Raw genomic sequence first — 25,788 nt, 5'->3', positions numbered from 1 at the left:
ATTTGAGGATCTCAGTTAGCAATTTAATATTTTTAGTAAGTCTATTTTGGTTAGTTGCCAAATTTGGCAGTGTAGCTTGTGGCACTGGCAATTGGTCGTCACCCGCATCGGATGAGGCCATTTATTGCTTGAGCTCTTATTTATTAATTAATTATTACGGTTTATTTTATTAGAAAGGCACTTTATTATTATATGTTATAAAGTGATGATGTGTTTGTGAAGCTTCTGAAGTGAAGTTATTTAGGAAACAAATGTCTTTGGGGGATTGTAAATAAGAGCTCATTATGAAGGAAAAAACATTTGATTGAAAATTATTTGCTTTTGTTGCTTTGTGGCTTTCTGAGTTTACTGATTTTCAAATCCTTTGCTGAATATAAGGGTTTGGTTTGATATTCTGAGGGGTGAAGTGGAGTTGGATTTGTCTACAAACTGATTTTAGTGAGCTTCTGTAGATTGTAGCTACTGTGGTCAGAAGTCTTCATTACTGTGAAAGATAGATAGTTTAATATCTAATTTACCACATTCATATGTTGACCCTGACATTCTGTAGTCGGTTCGTTCAACATTCGAATGCGATTCTCATTCGATGGGAATTCACTATTTTCTGAGTTATTCGGTGCCAAATCAGTCAGCGGGACCTTGTGCGACTTGTAGACAAATGCCGACAAATTTAAGAATTACAAAAGAACTCGACACCGAATTCACAGTGATTTCGTATGTATTTTCCCAGTCGTTGGTTCAACATAACTTTTTAGCAGTGATTTTTGTTTTTTATTTGTCTTTTTCAGGCCACAAAGATTACAAGCCTAAATATTTTTCGGCAACGTCAACACACTATTAATTGTCCGTCGGGATATATGCTTGAAAAGTCCTTTACATTTGTTGAGTAAGCTTCTTGCTTCCTGTCGGCACAATAAAGATTGTATTCATTATGCAGAGAAGGAATTTTGTTGTCTCAAGTGATGAGCTTTTGCAGAAGTTGAGTAATAACACCATTTCCAGATCTTCGAAATGTTTCTAGTAAATAGGCAAACTCGTTATAAGTCAGACATTGGGGAATGAGCAGTTAAAATTTGTCTGGAGATGCACGTAAAAAGTGGTTCATACTGTTTATTAGTTTATTATGATTACTGTTTGTTTATTATTATTAAAGATTAGTTGCCCACTTGATATAAAGAAGTTGAAACTAATCTCAACTATCACCCAACAAATATATATATATGACTTGGCTTAACTTTAAAGTGTGTTTTGGTCCTTTTGGAAGATAAAACTCTCTGTGTGTGTGTGTATTAAAAAAAACTTGTACGAACGAACCCGAACCCAGCCCAAATTTTTTTTGAGCAAATGTTGAACCCGAAGATTGAACCCGCATACAAACCAAAATCCAAACCAGCAACTTAGTTTAATATCTGCAAATTTGAGGTAGTCGATCTGCCTATCTAGAAATTATTGTGAGTGTTTTTCCCTACTGTCATTTAACTGTTGCTGGGAGACACCAATTCTGTAGACTCATCTGCATACTGGAGGGTTCGATCTTATTTCAGGGCCAATCTATTTGGTGAGTTTCTTGTTGTGATCGAATGCAATTGAAACATTAATCAATACCTGTGACTCTGAAGCCATTCCAGGCAAAGGAAATTCAGTGCATCTAAAGCGTTGGAGATTGTCGATTGCATTTATCAACCTGTGATTTGGATTAGAGGAAATCGTGTGCAAAATCTGGGCATGCCATCCATTCTGAGGCAATGTTTTTGCACTTATAGTGACCTGTGATCACTGGTAACAGGCCTGCATTTTATCCTAAGGGACCAGAAACCAATTTTCTCTGGCCTGTGTGTGTGTTTGGGAAAGCTGCAATTGCTTACTAGGCAGGCAGTGTTGCTTGATCAAAATTAACTACAACTACACAAGAGCCGATGCAATCTTTTAAGGATTATGCAAAGAATTTTCATATTACAATGAACACCATCATAATGAACAATGGGCATTAAATGGTAGAAGTTAAGCATCCATAAACAAGGGGGCTCAGGCTAACTTTACATGACAGCTTACAATCAACAAACTATGAAAAGTATGAGCCATGGTCAGGCTAACTTTACACGACAGCTTACAATCAACAAACTACCAAAAGTATGAGCCGTGGAAATTCATCAAACAATATTACATTCTCCACTGAAATCAAAGCACTTTATCTAATAAATCTACTCTAAATGAGGGAACAATGAACCCGTGAACCCATGCAAGCACCAAAAAAATTAAGTAATCACCATAAAACCAAAATGAAAACTTTATTATCTTGGTAGCTCTTAGCAACTATGTTCCCCCAAGTTACCGGGATGGGGATAGCGAGACAAGTTTCTGGGACGGCAAAAAAATTTGCCGATTTTGGGGATGGGAGGTGGTGACGGCTATATAAATGTATGGGAATTTTAAAATATACACAAAAATTAGCAAATATACATGTTATTCATATGAAACTAAGCACAGAGCATGTCATATGAAACTATACGCTATATCTCGTGTGTTGGTTGAAACTTAAAATGTGTAGGACACATGTTGAAGTGCTTACAAGTTAAGAGAGGGCTTGTCATATTGTATAGAATCAGGAAGAGATTACTGAAAAGTAACAGTAATTGACTGCTCAAAAACATTGTAGTTAACCCATGAAACCAAATTGGCAGTGGGCACACATTGTAACTTTGTAACAATTGGATTGAAAGTATTGACTCTATTGTAAATCTCTCAAATGCACCTTAAATTTAGCATTTTCCAATGCAAGTTTCCATTTCAAAAAAATTATGAACTACAATAACTAGTGGTTCTGTAGGGTTGTGTGCAGTTAAGGGGTCATTCATGGTGGACTGTTTTTTATGCTGATGATATACAAAGTACAAACCATAGTTACAAGAATTGTGGTAAATCTGATAAGCAGGAGAAAATATATTTCAGTTCTATTTTTGATGTATTAGCGCTCAACTTTAATGTTTGTTTTAACTATGCATGTTTTATATTTGTTAATAACAACTAAGCAAATTACCTATCGTAAATTTCTAGCAAAGCCCCTTTAGAACTTTAATCATGTCAGTAGAATAAGGTTTCAACATTTTTATTTTTATTTTGTGCTTTAATGTTGGGGATGGCTGGCCGTCCCCAGTACGGTTGAGGGATGTCTGTGATGTCCCCAGTACGGCTGGCCATTCCCCATTTTTTCCTGTGAGGTCCTCCCCTTTCTTTGACGCCTCTTGCAATTTTTGGAATTTCAGAGACGTCCCATACCCATCCCCCTGTCCTGGGGACATCCACATTTTGAAAACTCTGGGTTTTTCGGTAGGGACACGTCCCCAGGTTACATAGCTTAGCAACAATCTCAAAATCCGCTCATTTACAAATGAAAAGTGAGATCTTTATATATGTCTCAAAATACAATGAACAATGTGTGTAGGTAAAAGGTAAGAAGAATAGTCATAGAGGCCAATTTTTACCTGATGTCACCAAAGAAGAAACAAACTCCGAGATTTCGAGGGTAAATATCACCAAGGAGACTGGTTGAGGTGTTTTGTATTAATGAGGATTTTATGCATATTGTTTGTCGGCTGTTTGGGAAATCAGTGATGACTTTCGACCAAGGACTAATGTGGATATCTCCTCTATGTTTTGTCCTTGGGCTTTCCTTCTGGCTCAGAGCAAAGATGATGTGTTGAGGATGATAGAATAGTGTGTGAAGTCGGTGTGGCGTTTGGGTGTTCAATGTTGGTTGTATATGGCAGAGATTGGTGTAGGTTTTCGAGCTACAGAGACTTTGGAGACCTGTTGAGGGTGCAATTGAAGGTATCCAACCTTCAATGGTTTTTAGCTCTTCGGATCCTATTGTGTAGAGGGTAGGTGAGGTGAGGAAAGCATGGATGGAATTACTTTTTTTCATGGAGCAGTGGGACATGGACCAACGTAGGATGGTAGAAGGATGAGGAAGTGGAAACATACCCCTGGCAAGATTGGGGAATGAGATGCATGGGAGATTCCCAAGATGGTTTCACAACCAGTTTTAGGACACAAACAAAGCAAGGTGTAAACAAAAGGCAGCATTATGGAGAACAAGTCTAGGGAGGTGATGCTAAAGCATTGGGGTCACAATGTGTAATCCCATGCCATGGACCGGTGTTATTTGCATGCCTATTCCTCTAGTAGGGCTTATCTGTCTCTATGCCTAGGTTAGGTGTTGTTTGTCTAACGATGGTTGATGGGGTAGAAGGGTTGTTTGTTGCTACTTTTTCTGGATGGAATGGTCGATTCAGGTTCTCATGCCTTTTTTTGAATGTATATGTTTTAATAATAAAATATTATCACTTAACAAAAGAGAATTGATGAAAAAATTATTAAGACTGAACCACAAATTTTGAAGGGACAAAATTGTATACCTATCAAAAAAATTATGGGAAAAAATTATGAAAACCATCAAAAAAATTCAAGGGAAAAAAATATGAAAACGTATCAGAGAGACCTTTATGTGACAAAACATGAGACATTGCGTGGTAAAACAGCACATGCAAGTACATGCAACTCGCGAAATGCACATGCAAGAACATGCAGCCCTCAAAAATCAGAGACTTTTGCTCAAACCAAGAAATCACTTGATCAAGCTCGCGATTTTCAACAAAAATCTTCGAAGACGAAGCCCAAAATTTTCATAAAATACCTCCAATTTTTATTTTAAAAATTCGAAAAACAAATTTCTAGAAACAAATTCCATATCAAAAGAGGCTCGAACTTTTCTCAAAAAATACACTAAATTTTATAAAATCTCATTGACCCATTTTTATACCATGTTATAGTAAATCGATGTTGTTCTTGTTATATACAAGATCCCTTTGCAACTACAAATAAAAACAAGGCTTAAAAAGAACAAATATTTCAAAAAATCAAAACCCTAGACAAATTTTAAAAATTCATTAAAATCAAGAGGCTATGAATTTTATTTTAAAAATCATCAAATTTCGAAAAATCCCATCAATTCTAATTCCATGTTATGATAAATTGATGTTGAATTAAACATAGGAGATGAAAGTTTCTCATATAAATTTACAATGACAATGGTTCTATTATAAAAAAAATTGTGAACTAAAGACAAAAATAGAAACTACTTAATAAACTAAAGACTAACTAAGATGACCATTAAAGAAACATTACAATAATCTAATAAACTTATTTCTTTGCTTCCACAAATTGTGTAAAAATAAATACAAACTCTCTATGTTATAAATGAGAACTAAGCCAATGTCAGTCGCAGATCACATGCATCTCCAAGAAACAAATGATCGAAGATCAAAATAGCTAAATGAAGAGAAATTTGAAACTAGAGAAATAGAGATAGAAAATTTCGAGAAGACTCTCAATACTCTCACTAAGCTAATTAGTAAGGTGAGTAGAGTTCTTATTATATAGAAAAAGAAATCTGTATACATCCAAGAGGTGCATTAACTCCCATTCCCTATAAAAGGTGGGAGGTTTTGCCTTCTCAATAAATGCCAAAACAGGTAGCATAACCTCCTTACATTAAAATAGAAAAGGAGTTATGAAAGGCGACAACTAAAGCCAAAAGGGAAACCCAACTATCCCACAACTCACATAGGAAATGACAAAAATGTGGTTATGAGAGGTGGCACAATAAGCAAAAAGGTGTGCAGACTCAACTACCACATTTTAGAGTGAGTGATGCATGTAGCTTAAATATTTTGCCACATGTCCTCAAATTAACCACTCCTAATAATGTAAGCAAGCTTAAATTCAATGTGTAGAAAAAATAAATACCCCCTCACATTAGGAAAATAAAAAACCTACACTTGCCACCCCCCCTTAAACATAGGTTAGGACGGTGAAAAGATGGGTCCCGATGAATGAGCCCATGTTAAGTACTCGTGTACTTAGAAATTCCCCAAAAGAAGAAACCCCCCGCCCAGGAGAGAAATACCCCTCCCCCCTCAAATAGAGTTAGAGAAATAATGGACTAAGAAGTCCTAAAAGTACAGACCTATTGCATCCCAAGCAAAGCTTACAAATGAAGGAACTTGTTTTCATTGAAGGGTTTACTGAAAATGTTTATAGTCTAGTCCGATGTAGAACAATACTTAAGATTAACGATGCCTTCCTGAATCTCTCGAATCCAATGCATATGAATTTCAATGTGTTTCACCATATAGTGATGAACTAGAATCTTGAATTTTGTATAGTACTCTAATTATTACAAAAGATGATTGTAGGCTTCTTGATTAGAATACCAATCTCAGAGAATATTCTGAAACCAAATAGCCTCAATGGTGGCATCGACTACCCCTCGATACTCAGCCTCTGTCGATGAAAGAGCTATTACAAACTACTTGCTCAACCAACAAGTTGGAAGAGAATCGAGTGAGAAGCAATGCCTTGAAGTAGACTCGCACTTGCCCAATTTGAATCTCTATATCCCACCAAGTCAATATCCATGCCCACTGCATGATGAATTCCAAAATTGTGAGCACTTTGAATGTAGTGGAGGATCTTCTTAGATACTTTCCAATGCAACTCATGTGGTTCCTCCATGAATCGAGAGACCATGCCTATAGTATATGAAATATATGTCTTGTATGAGTCAAGTAGATGAGACTCCCAAGAAGATGTTGGTATAAAGTGCTATCAACCAAGAGTGAAGAGCACTTAGCCTCACCCCTAACAAAAATGGAGTTGGTGCAAACTTACAGTCAGCCATACAAAATCTGGAGAGCATATCAAGTGCATAGCTAGGTTGTCGAAAGAAGATACCTGAAGATGACTGAGTCATCTCAATCCCCAAGACGTCATGTAGAAGACTTGAATCTAACATAAAAAATCTATCATGTAGAGCAGTTTTCACTACCTTGATGATAGATGATTGACCCCCTATAAATCAACAAGTCAACATAAAGAACCAAAAATGTGAGTGTCATCCTATTGAAGTATATATACATTCAAATAAGAATGGCATCGAGAGAACCAATTGTCAAGAAGAATGAGTCCATCTTGGCATACCAAGCTCAAGGAGCCTATTTGAGGCCATAAAGAGACTTTTGTAGCCGACACACAATGTAAGATCCTAAGCAAACCCCTGTGCTTGATCCATGTAGATTTCTTCTTGAATCACCATGAAGAAAGGCACTCTTCACATCCATCTTATGAACTTCCCAGCAATAAGTTGCAGCGATAGCTAGGACAAGTGATAAGGAATTCATCTTCGTAATTGGTGCAAATCTCTCACAGTAGTCAATCCCAAAAACTGCAAGTCTTATGCCTATCAACTGACCCATATTCTGAACATTATGTTCGATATATCCACTTACATCAAACAAGTTACATTCCCTTAGGAAGAGGGACTAAACCTAACGTGTGATTCCTTTCCAAGGAATTTAACTCTTCTTGCATTACAACATCCCACTCGAGAACAGTTATAGCTTCTCAACAAAAAAATGGATTAGAAGTTGAAGCAACAAAGACATGTGGAGATTGTTGAAACTATGACCTTGTTCTTCTAGTATCTAATGGATCACCACCCCATTCACTAGCTGAATCTAATTTATTTTGGAGCCAAAGAAGTGTTGAGACTTGAAAGGCGGGAGGAGAATCATGAAACTTTGAACGATACATAGAAGACGAATGTGAATCCTCATTATTACTATCAACATATAAAGTGGAAGAAGACTACTCATCAACATTAGGAGGATAAATATCCATTGAAGAACTACCATCGTGATGCAATGTCTCCAATGTGACGGTGGATGGACAAGTTGTATGAGAAGAACTAGAAGAACTCTCCTTGAATCATGCACTTCTCTCAATGAACAACTCATGAGGGTTTGGATGGAGAAGTCTATAGCCTTTGACATCATATGGATACCCAAAAATATACAAGGCTTGCTTTGCAGGTCCATAGCCTTGCGCTAAACCAAACACTCTTAAGTGCTTAGTTGTGCGTTTTCAACCATTCCAAGCTTCAAAAGAAGTTAACCCCTTGAAAGCTTTGTGAGGAACTCAATTGTAGATGTGTCACACATAGTTGATAGCCTCTGCCTAGTACCAATGTGCTAACAATTTGGAGTGAATCATACAATTAGCAATCTCCTTCAAGGATCTATTCTTGTATTTTGTCACACCATTTTGTTGAGGACTATATGGAACTATGTGGTACATGTCGATACCTTCAAAAGTACAAAACTGTTCAAACTAATTGTTAACACATTCACCCCCATTACATGTATGCAGAAGCTTAATAAACTTCTCAAATTGTTTCTTTGCAAAAGCTTTAAAGTCTAGAAAATTCTCAAAGCCCTACTTTTGTTCGAGAAAGTAAACCCAAGTGTATATAGAAAACTCATAAACGAATGTCAAGACATATCTAGCCCTTCTGAAAGATAGTTGTGGAAATGGACTTACCAAGTCATTATGCACCTACTCCAATAGTTATGTAGCTCACATGCTTTAATTGTATCATATTTCTTCTGAGGATGCTTACCAAGAATGCATCCCTGACAAACTCCACTAAAAAATGAGTAGAAGTCGACCCTGCAACCATATCCGGTTGACTAAGTTGTTGCAAGTAAATGTAGTTCAAATGGCCAAATTGTTGATACCACAAACAACTCAACTCGTCTACATAAGTGAGTAAGATTGTCGAAAAAGAGTTGGGAAAAAGGTGATAAAACAGATATAACATGAATTGATGATCTACTTTTCCCGCAACAACAGTAGACCCATTATGCATTTAACTAATTACCACTATATCTAATGTGAACTCAACTTGCTTGCTTGAACTAGGGTGAGTGATTTGATATTGTATCTAGTGTGTACTCAACTCACTTGCCTGAACTAGTGTGAATGGTTTGATAAACAGATAGAAGATTAGTTGATAAAGATGGAACACAAAGGACATCCTCAAATGCTCCTTCACCCACATCAACAAACCCTCCCCTCGCACTTCAACAAGAGTATCATCACCCCTTAGTATGGTAGGCATGGAACATGGTTTTAGAAAGGTTAAATCATCTTCTGAAATAGCATGTAGTGCAAAGCACCTGAGTCAATTATCCAAGAATTTGATTGTGAAGCAACAACCACTAGGGCCTTACCCTTTCCTTTATCCTCACTTTTATTTGTGTCCTAACACAATCCTTCTAATGAGATCTGTTTGAAAAAATTAGTCACCTTGATATAATTTTTTTCAAGAAGATATAAAAGGCAATCTATTTGTTTCTTCAGACACCTATGTTCATCATGACCAGACCTCTTACAAGAAAAACGCTTGATATTCTCCTCCTTAAGTTGTTCATCTTTTGATGAAGAGGTATGATTGTCTGCTTTTGAAGTAGCAGATTTATGATCTTTCTTCTTCTATCCTTGGTTCTTTTGTTTCTTATCCTACTCATGGATGCTTTCAGTTTTTTTGTGCCTTGATTGATAGCCAAGGCATGTGACTTAAGGGTTTGATTGTACCTATTAGAACCAAATAGTCCTCCCTAGTGACTTATGCAGCAAATTCATCTAGACAGGGCCTTTTGTATGTGGAACCTTGGGCCATTTTGTAGCATAGAATGTAGAAACAAACACTTACCAACCTTAGAAAGAATGTTCAAGATTAGTTGCTTATCATCCTTCTTGATTCCACACTAATCCAATTGCAATCTTACAGATTTGAGCTTCCTGAAGAAGTCTTCTATGGTGTCAAATTGGGTCAGACTCAACCCTATGAGTTCATTCTCCAACTAATGACCTCTTCACTCATCCTGCTTACCAAAGAGGCTTTCCAAAGTGGTCCACGCTTCATTTGGTGAAGTGGTAGATTCAATGTGAAAAAGAAGGTCAAAAGAGACTGACATACATAGGGTACCAAAGGCTTCATCACATTTATTGAACCATCTTATCTTTTCTGCATCATCTTGAGATTTAGTTTCAAGCCCCATTGTAATTTGTAACACAATGATAGCCATTTCTTTTCAGACATACTATCATCTTAGATTTCCATTCAAAGTAGTTATATGATGCTAAAATAGGAACTGTAGATGCATCCGTTACAGGAGAAAAGAAGATTACAACAAATAACAAAAAGTGCAAGAAATAATATGATGCAAAATCTGGAAAAAAATTAGCCTTCTAGCTGTATAAAGTACCTTTCGAAAAGCCCACTCATTTTTGAAAAGCGGAGTGTTGAGGCGAAAGATATGGCCTACCAAAAAGAAAAAGAAAAATGCAACTGATTCAACCTGCAATATCTGATAGAAAATGACAGAATTTTTAATTGTGACCCACGAGGATAAAAAGTGCTTGTTTCCAGCTTTCCATGAAGTACTGGCTTGCAAAAAATCCAAAACCCAAGGCAAAAGTTTTTAAAAAATTAAAAGATGTTAAATCTGCCAGCCAAAAAATGGCTCAGACCTGATTCAAGCACAATTTCCGCAAGATATATTGAATTTATGCAAAAAAAATAAAAGATACCCAAATGGTTTTTGTCCTTTGGGTAATACCCAGAAATCGTTTTTCTTGTAAATGAGTGATAGCTGGATTTCTGAAGCAAAACTAAAAATAGCTCTAGTAAAGAATTCTGAAATTTTTTACTTTGATTTGTTATATCCTCCAATCTCTAAAATTGGTGAAATAAAAGTCAATCTTCAATTTTTCAAGCCTTCCAGATTTCATACAAATGCATACATATGCAATCTAGATTAGCCAGATGACAATTTTCTTAACTGTTCTGATTCTCCAGCTCACATGAGAATGCAGGAGAAGAGCATACTTGGTTTTTTAGGAAAATATTAGCTATCTAATAGTTTCAAATCTCTGAATGAAAACCAGAAAAAACAATGAGTTATACCGGACAACACTGCTCTGATACCATATTCGATTCTGCAAGAAACCAGAACTGAGCCAGGATCTGATGTCAATCATAGATTACATGCAACTCCAAGAAACAAATGATCAACAATCAAAATGGTTGAATGAATAGAGATCTAAAATGAGAGAAAAATAAAGACAAAGAAAGAAAATTTTGAAAAAAATCTCAATACTCTCACCAAGCTATCACTTATTATTATATAGTAAAATAAACCAATATACATCCAAGAGGGTGCATCAACTTCCATTCCCCATAAAAAGTGAGAGGTTTTACCTACTCAGTAAATGTCAAAATAGGTGGCATAACCTCCTTACACGAAAACAAGAAAAGAGTTATGAAAGGTGGAAAATTAAATCAAAAGAGGGTGAGAACCCCAACTACCATGTAACCTACTTCCAAAATGACAAAATAGTGGCTAAAAGAGGCAGCATAATAAGCCAAAAAGTGTGCAACTCAAGTACCCATGTTTGGAAGTAAGGGACACATGTAGCTTAAGTATTTTGCCACATGTCCTCATATTAGCCACTGCTAATAACCTAAGCTTAGATAAAATATGTGTAAGAAAAATAGTTACGCATTAACATAAGGAAAATTAAAAACCTAAATTAACACTCTTCTCCCCTACTTATAGGCTTATAAAATCCTCAAGGAAGTGAATTACACCACTTTAAATTAAGATTTGGTTTGATATATTCAAAAAGACAAGCTTTTCCTCATTAAAAAACTTGAAACCATTTAAATCTATCTACTTCCAAGCATGACAGTCTAGCAGAGTTACACTGCCGTTGGGGATGGGGGCTGTCAAAATGGTGGGACAAGTTTCCAGTACAGCAGGACAAAGGGGCCTCAATATGGGAACAATGGGGTGACGGCAGCAGGGGGGCAAGGGGGCAGGGGGTATGTATATACTATATACTATATATATGATAATTAAAATGCTAGTTATGAAAAGATGTATAAGACGATTAAAAAGTAAAATGAGAAATACTAAATACTACAATAGTAAATACTTAAACATTGAAAGTTAAAAGTTTTCTCAGCTCTTCACTCTTCTTCTTGCTGTAGAAATCAATTAGAAATGAAAATGTGGAAACAAATGAAGCTTGGAGGCAATTCGGAGGAATGGAAGATCATAAATGGTCCCACATAACCTTAGGGTACAAAAAGAACCAAAGAAACAATTAAAAATGATTTCTTTTTTAAATACTTTGTATGTTGCCACAAAAGGGGACACTCAAAGGACATGCAGACATCCCCCTTACCATTCTGGGAACACTGAAACGTTCTTGCATTCCTCACAGCAAGAGCAAAAAAAAGGTGACGCCATTGGGGACGTCAGAAATGTTGTCCCCAAGTCTTGGGTGCATCCCCATAACAGGAACACTCGGGATTTAGAGGGGGGACACGTCCGCAGGGTACACTGCAGTCTAGTTATTACGTGTAAGAATCAAATGACAATTAACACCGGGGTCTACTGATCAAATTTAAGCTGAATGGTGAACCCATCTAAACATTCAACAGATTCTAAAAAATATATGAGTTTCATGATGCTCAAATGTGCCATATAAAATATTTTTAGTCCGAAACAAATATTTTTAGTCCGAAAAAAGGTCATTTTATATTTATTACAATAATGTACTTTTCCTTCTTTTTTGAACGTTTGTTTTTTCTCTACTATAAAAAGAAAACACTGTTCATGCATTTTGTTCCACAAATATCTACTTAGAAAGGAAAAGGAAATCTTATAGATTAGTAAACATAATAGAAACTCCCTTTTTATAATTTATTTATAATTACAATTTGCACACCATAAACAATAAGAAATAAAAGTACAATGATCTATTCAATCTATATTCATAATGCCATATAATACTCCAATTAAATTAAAGTCAAAATTATAGTGCATTACATGTGTACAACATTTTAGAGATGATTCCCAAGATGCTCAATTGAAAATCTACTATAACAATTGTTCTAAGTTGCATCAATGTACTCATTTTCTTACGTCATATGCTCATTGTTTTATATGTTTGTTGAACTTTATATGTCAAATAGGCTAATTTTTCTTGTAACTTATAACATCATTTTGTAGCTGGCATTTTTACACAAGAATCTTTTTATGAAACTTATCAAATAAATGTAAGAATCGGCCCTATTATTTAAATAACTAATTCCAATAGAAGTTCAAGAGAACACATAAATTATATTTTAGTGCTTCAAACCTCTTGTTCAAGCTTTTCCCTCAATGTTTTCAAGTCATCGGATCTCATCCCTTGCAAGCTGCCAAAATAGATGCATAAAAGTCAAAGCCCTGCTAGCCAATTTTATGCATTTCATTCTTGGATCAGATCTCCAGATTCAATAAATTGCATTCGTTGACTTGCAATCAACAAAGCATATACAAAACTAGTTATCACAACAATTCTCGACTCCTCTTATTTTTGAATCATGCTTCACATTACTACTGAGACAAGTATAAGCATTAGGTAGAAATTACCTTTTCACACCAAGACGTGGCGGTTCGTCAGGATAGTTTGGTGTATGAGAAAATGTCAATGCCACACGAACTGCACACAAATGCAACACACAAGCAACCCCCAATTTATTAGTTTCCTAAACGGTCAATATTGCAACAGGTTTTCAAGGTCCCAGCTAGAACTCATTTATGGCATGCCATGCATGGCATTATTAAAAGATTCAGCATTTAAAGTTGTTGAGGTTACTTTCATTTGTAGACACAGTGAGGGAATAAGACTATACTATATTCTTCCAACATGCTGAAAATAAATCATTTTAACCCAGTTAATCTAAATCATTTAAGTCCACAAACACTCAATGAAGGCTAATAAAGTCAGATAGACACTGACAAGTCCAAAACAACTAAACAACATGGATTAAAGGTTTATTTTCCAGTATTTTTACCTAACCTGAATTGTATGCTGTTACCAATGTTGCATGATATGCAAAAACACTGTCAAACGATTCTTTATGCCTCAATATGCCACATTTGCTCAGAACTAATATTAACAACACCATTAACCATAATTTTTTATGGGATTGAATGTCTTATCTGAAATTCTAATCCATTATTAAAAACATCGTACAGGTGGATGTGTTTTTACTTTTTACTACAAAGGATGCACTCACTGCTAGTATTGACAACATAAGGAGGCCATGGCTTCAATTAATAATACTTCCGATATAATCATTTCTAAAAACACCTTTGATATTTGAGATAAAAGCATTCAAAAATCAACAATAGTTCACTACCTAGTGAGGTTGACAACAAATTTTATCAGATGATCATAATGTTGGCATATCAAAACTCAAAGCAAGCTTTATCCCAAAAAACTATAACTTGAGATAACTAATTTGTCTAACTTGACAAATGGGATAGATATCTAAATTTATAATTATTATATATTTTTATTTAATATATGTTTATTATGATGAATATTAAAAATCTTAAATTAAAGGCAAGAGCCTACAACACAATGGTAAAATTGCAAGCCTCTTATCTAGGGGGTCTTGGGTTCAAATCTACTCGAGATTAATAAATAATAAATTATAATAATTGATAACGCATAATAATAATTAATCTTGGCTTCGGCCTCTTACCAATCAAAAAAGAAAATCTTAGATTAAATGTTAGATTTATAATTTTAATATAGTTAAATATTTATGATTTAAATTTTTAATAGATAAAATTTTAAACATAATTTTAAATTTATCACAAATTTCATAGCTGAATATTTAATCACTCATTGTTTCATCCACGGGCACAAATTCAAACCTTGTGGGCCCCCACATTGTTGATTTGGAAAAAAGAATTTGAGAAAAAATTATTTAATTTTTAATGCCAAAAATCATCTGAATATTTTGGGGATGCTTTTTTGTTTTGGGGACATTTCAGGTGTCCCCCCGGCATTTCATGGACAGATCACTGTCCCCAAATGTCAGGGGACATTTCCTACGGTTTCTTGCTCTTTTTTCAAATCGGGGACAGCAGGGATGTTTCCTTTTCATCCCACTTCCATGAAACGTTTTGGGGAAGGAAATGAGTCCTCTAGGGATAGGAAACATGCTTACGTATGACATTGGGACGAAGTGAATCTTGCAGATTTTCTTTCAAAGCTAAATACATTTTACAATTCTCTACCTGCTAAAACAGATGGTGAGATGGCACATTTCCATGAGTAGGATGCACAATGGTAATGTAGATAAGGATCTCTCCAATTTATGTGTACATATCCTCTAAAGGCTTCAGTACTTTGTCTTAATGACCCAAAACTATATAATTTTATAATTTTAATTTACATGCTACATACAGCTCTTGAAACAATTTTGGGATATTCTATGATTAGCTCAAAGCATAAATCCATTTTCAATTTATATGCTATGACTTTACTTAACTCCATGGAGATCTCATGTTATGGAATTCTACTTTCATTTGGTCCCATTTATCAAGTATATGTTTTTCACTTTTTATATTCAATGATTCACTATTTTAACTTTAATGTTATCTAGAATACCCAAGTTTTATACCCTCACACCTTGCCTGCCCATGTGGTCATGCCCACCCATCCAAGTTTCAGGAGTAGCATACCCATACTTTTGCACCCATAGATTTATTTGGATCTCAAACTAGAGAAATGAATAAAAACTTAAAAGGGAGATGATATCATAAACATTTCCAACAGGAATTGGCAGCCACAAAAAAGGTAACTGCAGACTTACATACAAAAATCAAGCAATTACAAAAGCTTGACATTCTAAGACCCACAATGTTTGATGCAACTCTAATAAAATAATCTATGAAACCCCAAACATGTGATATAGAATATATGATGGATGATTTTAAAACAGATTGGGGTGATACTTGTGTACAATATACTAATAATATGAGTCGAGTTTGATGAGTAAGAAGAAACAAGGCATTGTTGAACCTAGTATTCATCAAACCAAGAATGATGATGAATTGAGTACCATGGAGAACAAGCAAAAGCAAATTGTTGTGATGGAAAAATGAAGGAAAAGCCGAAAGGTCAAAAAAAACTACTCGTGCAAAAACTATAACAACTCTCATAAGCAATAAAACAATCAGTCCCATGGTTAACCTTTAAATTGAAAAAGATTGCTACAATAGCTACTGAAGATGTCCAAACTGATCTTCATATAAAAAACCATGCATACATTCTGTGAAACATTACAACAATCACAAAATCGTTAGTACATGGACTATGTGATCTGTTTTAATAGGCAATGGGCAGTCACTTTGTGGATTCCACATGAAGCAATAAAAGCAAGAGGTCCTCTATGGAGGGTACATGACATCAAAACTAGTGTTATTAGAGCTTTATATTATAATGGTCCCTAATATGAGATCATGATGAGTTGAATTACAATTGAGTGTAATGTTAATCAAGACCATGTGATTCATGTTGAGGTTTAAAAGAGCTGGCACACACCACAGTACCACTGATGAGCATTTAGAGGATATGTCACCATAGTAGATCAAGTAGTCTTATCTTATGTTTGTGGGATTGCAGAATCAATAGCCCACTGACCCAGAGCCACCCTGAGGGGAATTCTGTTTATGAAAGAGTGAGCCACTATAACTCCTGCCAGCACAGGTGCCCGTCTGAGCTATGGGCAAATAGTTTTCTGACCTTCTACCATTATGCTTGTTTTTCACAGGCCTAAACCATCCAATCTCCACCTGGGAGCTTACACCTTGGCAATTCAAAATAGCAACTACACAGATGATGAAAACATGAGTATGTTGAATCTTTTTTGGTGTTTCCCACCAAATAAACATTTTAAGCAAGATGTTGTAATAAAATATATTTGTGATTCATTGGATCTTGAGTTGTTGTGAGTCAGCCCCAGGCATCAATCAAAATTATTTTTTTGTAATAAATTATATTGGTTTTGTTATGCAGGCAGATCTTACTCTTTAGTTTAACAAAAGTATGCCATATCATATAGTGTCCAGCTAATTTGATGTTAATGGACAGCTCAGTTAAAATCAATTGTGTGTCAAATCCTGCATAACTTATGACTTGGCTCATGTCACTTGGTGACAAACAGCTGAGTTAAAACCAATTGTGTGTCAAATCCTGCATAACTTATGACTTGGCTCATGTCACTTGGTGACAAATTGGAATAGCAAGAGCAGTAAAATATGAAGTTATGAAGTATAAACAAGTTTAACCTCTCAGCTAGATTCCTTTCCTGATTCATCCATGGATTAATTCTCAAAGGTTTTGTTACACTTCATTGAATATGTTCACTCGTGTTGTTGGAAATATTTCTCCAAAGATTGAATACTACTTGACAACGTATGTATTCAAGCATTTGGAAAGCATGGAAGCATTGCAAACCTTTTCTTGAATGGGTTGCACATGAGTCAATGAAAGGATCCTCCTGTAATCAGCACTGTTTGATCACCCATATTTCAGCTCGATAGAATCTAAATAGGATGCAGCCATGGTTTAAACTTTAAAGCATCGAAATTTTATAAACAAAATAATGATTGCATGGGAAAATGTATATTTGTTTAATTTCTAAGCAAATTCAAGCTATCCATTTCACATGGATTTGCATGTAAAAAGAGAAAATGCTTGAACCTACTGTTCTTGGCCTCAGTTAAAAAACTATTTACCATCCCCTGGATGAGAAGAACGGCTAGATTTATAACACACATCCAAAACACTCTAAATATTCTCCCTTAAATCGCTTCCATTCTATGGATTAGCTTACTGATATGAGGATTATTGTGAAGCACAAGTTACACTTGATACAACGGAAACTAATTTAGAAGAAATTACACAAATGACAATGAAACAAACCTAAAGCTCAGGACCAAAGGTTTGGTCTTGCCTACAGTATCATTACAAAACTAATGCAGCCAAAAGTTAAAAAAACATAAAAGCATTTCTAACAAAATGTATATGATCTTGACAATAAAATAACAATAATTCAAATGCAAAATAACTCGTCTCACCACTAGGAAAGAATAATAAAAAATCTTTACATTTTTTCTTAAATTGTGACACGAATATCCAAGTTTTATTATTGCAATTCTATTTTGTCAATTTAGAAAAGAGTCATACAAACATTCAGCTCAAACCTTTCGTTGGATTACAAGAAAAGGAAATATGTAAAGCTGTAAACCTGGTGCTTACACACATTTCTATTACGATAATAGGTAAGTTTCTATTATTAGTTAATGGTTATCTATTTGTAATCTATTGTAAATATTAGAATGTTTCTATTATTAGTTAGTCTGTAGTTATCTGTTAGCTTTCTTTAGCTTTCTTTTAGCTAGAATAGAATGTTTCTATTCTTTACGATCGTTTCCTAAGGAAACATCATTTTATTCTTTTGTATATAATAATATATTGACATCTCGGTCTCTATTAATATCAAGCAAGTATTTCACCAATTACTTTGTAATATTGTATTAGAGTCATTTCTTTGAATTATTTTGAAAAATATTATAATTTCTTGTTCAAAATTATCAAAGCAATATTTTTCAAAATTATTTTCTATGATATCTGCTTCTTATGGCCATTTTTTTGCAACTATCGTCTTTTTTTTTTTTTGGCACATTTCTGCCATTTTTTGTGGTTTTTTTTGCCACAGGGCTGCTTTTGTTCAAAACCCTAATTATCTATACCAAATTATTAAAAAATTATAGATTCTTGATAGGTTTTTATAGATCTCAACTAGGTTGTCTATTTTTTTTGGTGAATCAATTTTCGTGCCTCGATTTTTGAGCTAGCAGATACAAAAACAAACATTTCTTTATGGGTTTTTCGAACTCTCTTTTGGGTTCCCCTTCAAATTTTCTAGGTCTTCCACTTTTTGCCTCGAAGCAAGTGCCTTCACAAATTCACACTTTTTCATTGAAAAAAGTGCTATGGCATCTTTGACTAATATTCTGCTCAAGAGCAATTCAAAATTCAATGGTCAAAACCATGGCACTTGGAAGCAGCAGATAATAGCAATTTTTGACTATCGAAATACTAATCAAATTGTTCTAGGTGTTACACAGTGTCCAACTGCCCCTAGTACCGATCAGGATACATGGGATCTAAATAATCGGGAAGCGGTGATGCTTCTCAAAATATCCGTAGCTCATGATCAGCTCTCTTAGATTCCATTCGGCAAGACAGTTGTAGAGATATGGGCACATCTCAAAAACCTTCATGAGACTTCTGACAAAAGCAAAGCTTTCTTCTTGAAGAACACTCTGTTTTCTATTATCATGGATGAGAAAACATTGCTCCAGGCTCACCTGAATAGGATTCAGGAAATCCGTGATCAGTTGCAAACTCCTAGGTGTCTACATAACAACTAATATGCTAATGCATTAACCTAAGTAAACTTAAGTGTAAATAGTAAATACTTATTGACACCAACACCCCCCCTTAAGTGCAACTTAGGAAAATATACTTAAGCTCACAAAAGCTAAATTATAATGCAAGATGGGTCCCGGCTACTAGGCCATGTTAGGTACCCATGTACGAAATGCAAAAAGCATGCAAGCTCTCATAAAGCAGAGAAAGAGAGAAAACCTCATGGGAAAAACCCTCCCCAAAAAGAGAGAGAAGAAAAATAAAGTAAGATACATGTATGGATGGAGTAATCAAGAGCCCCCCTTTATGACATACATCATGCATATAAAATAGAGAATCCCTCCATAAGAAGGAAATAAGGAGAAATGAAATCCCCCCATAGTGAATGATCTCCTGCAAGAATAATGAGTGCTTGAAGACAAATGAGAATCCAATGCCTACAAGCAACATTTCTCCCTTTAGGAAGAAGATACACCAAATATGAATGCAAGAAGGCTTCCCAATATGGATAGGAAGATGGAAGGGGAATCCATATGAAGTATGTTGTCTCTGAAGTCTGAAGATGTGTCACCATGTCCTTGAATAATGAAGATGTCACAAACCAATCAAGATCAAGTCCAATAGAAGAAGGTGACAAATAAGGAACCAATGGCAACTGCTCCACATAGGAACATGGATAAAACTCCAAAGACCAAGATGCCTCCTCAACAAAAGTAGAAAGAGAAACAAAGAATCCCCCCCCCCCCCCTCAATATAGAATCTACACCCGTGAAATATGCTCCTGGATCAATGTAGAAGCTGCACCATGAAAACTGAATGATATTTCTCCCTTGAGGAAGAAATGGTGTCATGGGTGTACAAAAGAATCCTCCCCAATCAATAGGAAAAACTCTCAGAATGTAATTTGTCTCAGGAAACTACATAGGAATCTACAACACATGAGTATAATCAACCATGCAATCTGACATCTCAAGTGAAGTTTGAGATTCATGTAAAGCAATGTCCAAAGACTCAAATGTATTCTCTGAAGTGAAAGGGACATCCTGCAAATGTTGTAAGAAAGTATCCACAATCATGTCAAACTCGACAGAAAGATCAAGTGGAGAATCATGAGGGTTAGAGTGTTCCCTCAAAACAACTGAGTAAGGATCATCCTCAATAAAGAGATGTATATCATCAATAATGTCTCCCATATCCTCAATGTAGGACTCCACAACAAACCTGCAATGTCTGTCAAGAAGTCATCCCAAGGAACTGAGTCTGGAAGACAACGAATATCTTGTTGCACTAAATCATGTGAATCCATGACTATGTGAATATAAGCATCATCAAGAGCAACAGTTGATGCAGTGATCTCAATAGGAGAATTAGTAGCTGCAACTGGAGATAAAAGATCTTTTGGGAATGGAGGAACATGTAGATCTCCATACATCTCTCAAAGATATATCCAAATATCATAAAAATCAGTTGACTTCATGTCATCAAGTGAATCCATAACCTCCATATCCATATGTAGAAAGAGTGCACGACAAATGATTGTAGCAATGCCACTATTGTATGAAAGTCTTTTCACATATGGCAATGCATTATGCTCACTCAGATAAGTGAGAACTAATTCACTCCATTGCTTATAGTTTTGTGTCGTCAAGGTAATTAAATCTTCCTCATCCATGATGTACTAATCAATGCAACCCCCACCCCCCCAAAAAAAAAAAAAAGATTTTTGGCACTTTACACAAAGTGCGTGTACAATTGCCACTTATCAAAATGAACTAAAGTAGACTTCTAATTTGATGGTTAAAACAACAAATATGAAGCTATATATGACTCAACAAGACACAAGACCTCTCAAGGATCTATTTAATTATAAGTGCCAAAATAGGCCAAAAATGACCAAATGTTGAAAGTACTATGTCCACTCAAAATTACTCCAAACTGATATCATATCTAGAAAGTATACAAAAAATTACACACTTTCAAAAAAAAATAGCACCTAAATGTGCCCATGTGAGTCCGAACAAAGCCTCTGAAGTTGTAAAAATCGGGATTGGCAATTTTCAGAAAAATTCAGGAACATAGATCACAAACAACCTACACCAATGTGTAGATCACGAAATTCTACCCCAAAACAAAAAAAATTGCTCGAAAAAAAGAGTTCGTATGAGGGAGATATCACTGTTTGAAAATCACCTCTGTAATTATTTTTCCTGAATCACTGCCGTCGCACCTCGAAAAATCAAATGACTCTAAATTTCACCTCAGATGTCCGATTTTGGTGAAACAAAAGTCAATTTGGGAGTTTTTTAACTTCTAAATGTGATACCAATATCTGATTTGCACCAGCAAGCTCCAATCTTGACCTACCAAAAAAATCTCTCCAATGGCTATGCAATGGAACTCCTATGGCTCTGCTACCATGTAAGAATTTGGTATAGCTCTGATACCATGTAAGAATTTGCCTAAGGCAATAATTCAACGCCAAGATTAGGAAGCTCAATAGATAGCACAAAAGAAACAAATAATGATCAAATGAGAATGGGTATCAAATGATTGGATATCAGATAATTGGATGAATACAATATAGAAGTGCCTTGTATATAAAGGCAACTAATATGACTAGGAGTCAGCAAAGAGATAAGCATAACGACTAAGCACATGTCCACTAAGAATGGATTATCCTCCATTGTGCACAAATGTACGTGCAACAAAGAGAGGATAAGAATACAAAGGTGTATCTTATAAAGAGATGTAGTAGACAACATGTACTCAATTCAAGTGCAAACTATTGTGTTGTCTACATGACAACTCTTATGAATATGCAAACTCGTAGGTGTCGACATGACAACTAATATGCTAATGCATTAACCTAAGTAAACTTAAGTAAAGCGTAAATAGTAAATACTTATTTGCACCAACAACCCAGGTCCTACGAGCATTTTATCAAGACTCTCAACATCACGTTTTCTAGTGTTCATCTGAAGTTCATAGATCTCTACACACTTCTGCTTTAGAAAGACTAGTGGAAATAACAATCTGGTAACAGTTCTAGCTCCACCTCCATAGAGCAAGCCTTTGCTGCTAAATCCTTTCAGAAGGATAAAGGAAAGTCTCAGCAGTCTTCTCAACAGAAGTACTCTGCTCCAACTTCATAAGGCTCCTGGAAGATCATTCAATGCAACTATTGCTACAAGTTTGGTCACATAGAGGTTGAATGTCAGAAACGCTTAGCTACCGAATCTAAGCAATCAGGGTCACAGGCCAAAGCAAACAGTGCAGAGCACACAGAGTAGACAAAATCTGCCTTTTAGGCCTTAATGGCTAAAAGACCTACAGATCATGTGAAGTCATATGCCTGGTACATTGAGTCAAATGCCTCTCATCATTTTACCCAACGCCGAGACTAGTTCATTAACTACTAGCCTTACTCAAATTATGTTATTTTTGGTGGTGGAGTAGAGTACACTGTTGTCGCCAAAGGCAACATTCAGATTCAATCTATTGGGAGAAATCTCATTTTCCTTGATGTGTACTACGTTCCAGGGATGGAACTAAATCTACTCTAAGTCAATCAGTTGCTGCAACATTCTCCACAGTTAGGTGTCACCTTCAGTTCACATCAATGTACCATTACTGATAGGGCAACTCAATCTATTGTTGCAGTGGGTCTTGAGGATCATAGTCTTTTTCGACTTACTGATTCTAGTGATTCTCAAGACTTAGCTATGGTTGCTCGGCAGTCTTCTGTTAGCACACTTTGGCATCAGCAGTTTGGGCACTTAAATGTGCATTATCTCTCTCAGCTTGCTCGGGAATAGCTTGTCCTTGGTTTGCCATAGATTCAAACTCAGCAGCTTGGACTTTGTGATGCATGCCAAGCTGAGAAGCAACATCGCACACCTTTCACGAATGGCAATTCATGGCGAGCTCCTCAGGTACTTCAGCTTGTTCACGCTGACATCTATGGCCCTGTGGCCACTCCTGTTCTTGGGTCCAGATATTTTCTATTGTTCGTTGATGATTTCAGTAGAAAAATGTGGGTGTATTTTCTTAAAAAGAAATCAAATTCATTTCCTGTTTTTCAAAAGTTAAACCTTTAGTTGAAAAAGAGTCTCGAAAATCTATTATTACTTTAGGTTAGACAAAGGGGGGAATTTTGTTCTAATGAATTCTCTAGCTTCTTGGATACTCATGGCATCAAACGCCAATTAACCACACCACTACAGAATAGTGTAGTTGAACGTCAAAATAGAACAATCACCGAAATGACTCGCTCCATGCTCTAACACAGACACGTTCCGAAGAAGTTCTAGGCAGAAGCAATTAACCTTTCAATTTATCTTTTGAACCAAATTCTCTAGCTTCTTGGATACTCATGGCATCAAACCCCTATTAACCACACCACCACAAAACAGTGTAGTTGAACATCAGAACAGAACAATCACCAAGATGACTCGCTCCATACTCTAACACAGACACGTTTTGAAGAAGTTTTGGGCAGAAGCAATTAACACTACAGTTTATCTTTTGAATCAATCACCCACAGTGGTGGTCAAAGATAGGATTGCGGAATAGACCTAGTCAAGCCGCAAGCCCATAATCATTCACCAAAAAGTTTTTGGCTCCCTTGCTTTTGTTTCAATCCCTGATGCGTCCCACACCAAGTTGGATGCCAAGAGTTAGAAAATCATGCTTATTGGATACAGTAGTCTTCACAAAGCCTACCACTTGATTGACACTGAGACATCTCGTCTCTTTTACAGTCGTGATGTAGTCTTTGATGGGTAGCGAGGACCATTCATGTTTGTTTCTCCTGTTACTGATCCAACAGACCAACCTATGAAGGCTCATGATTTGTGATTTAGACTTCCATTTGGTCAACCTGATGCGAGGGCTCCAATAGCTCCTGCAGCTCCAATAATCCTTGTACAGACACCTCTAGCTTCTCCTACAGGATCACCCAGATTTGTAGATGCTTCACCTGAGTTTGATACAAATTCTTCAAATGAGGAACATGATCATAGAGCATCTCTTGATACTAATGATGGTCATTCTCCTCTCCTGCCTAAGTGGTGGACTAAGGCACTTGCTAATCTTCATGATGATGAGCTTATTGATGGAAGCACTGCGCGGAAAAAAATCAAACCTACAGAATCTGTTAACTTTGCTCTCATGGCCAACATTCATAGTGAGTTTGAACCTCAAACATATTCCGAAGCCAAAGGAATTCCACAGTGGGAACAGCCCATGACATCTAAACACGAAAGCCTATTGAAGAATAACACCTAGGTCATTTCTGATCTTCCACCAGGAAAGAAACCCATTGGCTGCAAATGGGTTTACAAAATCAAATACAAATTTGATGGCACTTTGGATAAGTACAAAGCTCGTTTAGTTGCAAAGGGCTTTTCTCAACGTCAGGGTATTAATTATGAGGAGATCTTTCCCCTATTGCAAAGATCAGCACAATCAGATTAGTCCTAGCCATGGCAACATAGTTTAGCTGGAAGGTCCATCGGATGGACATCAAGAGTGCTTTCCCAAATGGTGATCTCCACGAAGAGGTCTACATGACGCAACCTCTTGGTTTCAAGGTTGCCAATAAAGAACATCAAATTCTCAGATTAGTGAAAGCTCTCTATGCCTTTAAGCAGGCCTCTAGAGCATGGTACATAAAAATTGATAAGTATCTCAATGATCAAGGCTTCTTGCGGAGTTCTTCAAACTCAAATGTGTACATCAAGACTACTAACAGTGACATCATCCTTCTGGTTATTTATGTGGATGATTTAATCATCATTAGTAGTTTGGCATCTTTGATTCAAGGAATCAAACAAAATTTATGCCAGTCTTTTGATATGACTGACCTTGGGCTCATGCGTTATTGCCTCGATGTTGAGGTTTTGCAACAGTCTTATGGTATATTCATCTCTCAATCCAAATATGCCAAGGCTCTGTTAGGCAAATTTCATATGCAGGATTGAAAGCCTGCCTCTACACCCATGGAGAAAGGTCTCAAGTTATCAGCCAAGTTTGATTCTCCTCCCATTGATGATACTACATACAAGCAACTAGTAGGCCACCTCATCTACCTCTCTGCTACTAGGCCTGATATCAGCTTCGCAATCAACTACAAATCTCACGATTTATGCTCCTAAGGCTGATCATTGGATGGCAGCAAAGCATGTGCTTCATTATGTGAAGGGCACTACAGATTTTTGACTTCTTTACTCTCGAAGTTCTAATCCTAGACTCAGTGGGTTTACAGATTCAGATTGGGCAAGGTCAATTGACGATAAAACTAAAAGTCAACTTCAAGATATATGTTCAGTTTGGGATCCGATGCTATCACATGGACCAGTAAGAAGCAGCAAGTAGTTTCTCTCTCCTTTTCAAAGGCCGAATACAGAGGGATAGTCAAGGCAAGTTGTGAAGTTGTTTGGCTTTGTTGAATGCTTGGGGATATGCAGATGTCACCAGCAAGACCGGCCACTTCATTTGTTGATAACGAAGGCATTATCAAATTAGCATGGAATCCAA

General features: G+C 36.1%; 1 protein-coding gene across 9 annotated transcripts in view; it reads right to left on the bottom strand.

Annotated features, from left to right (window-relative positions):
- LOC149551019 (Ubiquitin-conjugating enzyme family protein) overlaps window positions 1-25,788 on the bottom strand; it is a 226,836-nt gene that overhangs the window by 126,117 nt on the left and 74,931 nt on the right. For all 9 annotated transcript variants that reach the window (XM_089786585.1, XM_089786591.1, XM_089786586.1 and 6 more), the window contains 2 exons: window positions 13,386-13,455; window positions 13,111-13,168 (listed from right to left, as the gene is read on the bottom strand). In XM_089786585.1, the coding sequence (XP_089642711.1) occupies window positions 13,111-13,168; window positions 13,386-13,455 (128 nt within the window). The remainder of the gene's footprint in view (window positions 1-13,110; window positions 13,169-13,385; window positions 13,456-25,788) is intronic.

Source organism: Cupressus sempervirens, chromosome 6 (genome assembly GCF_028749045.1).
Source record: "Cupressus sempervirens isolate cs-2001-9-10 chromosome 6, ASM2874904v1, whole genome shotgun sequence".
NCBI lineage: Eukaryota > Viridiplantae > Streptophyta > Pinopsida > Cupressales > Cupressaceae > Cupressus > Cupressus sempervirens.
Note: the sequence above shows the minus strand (reverse complement) of the source record. Positions and strands in the feature narration are given on the sequence as shown.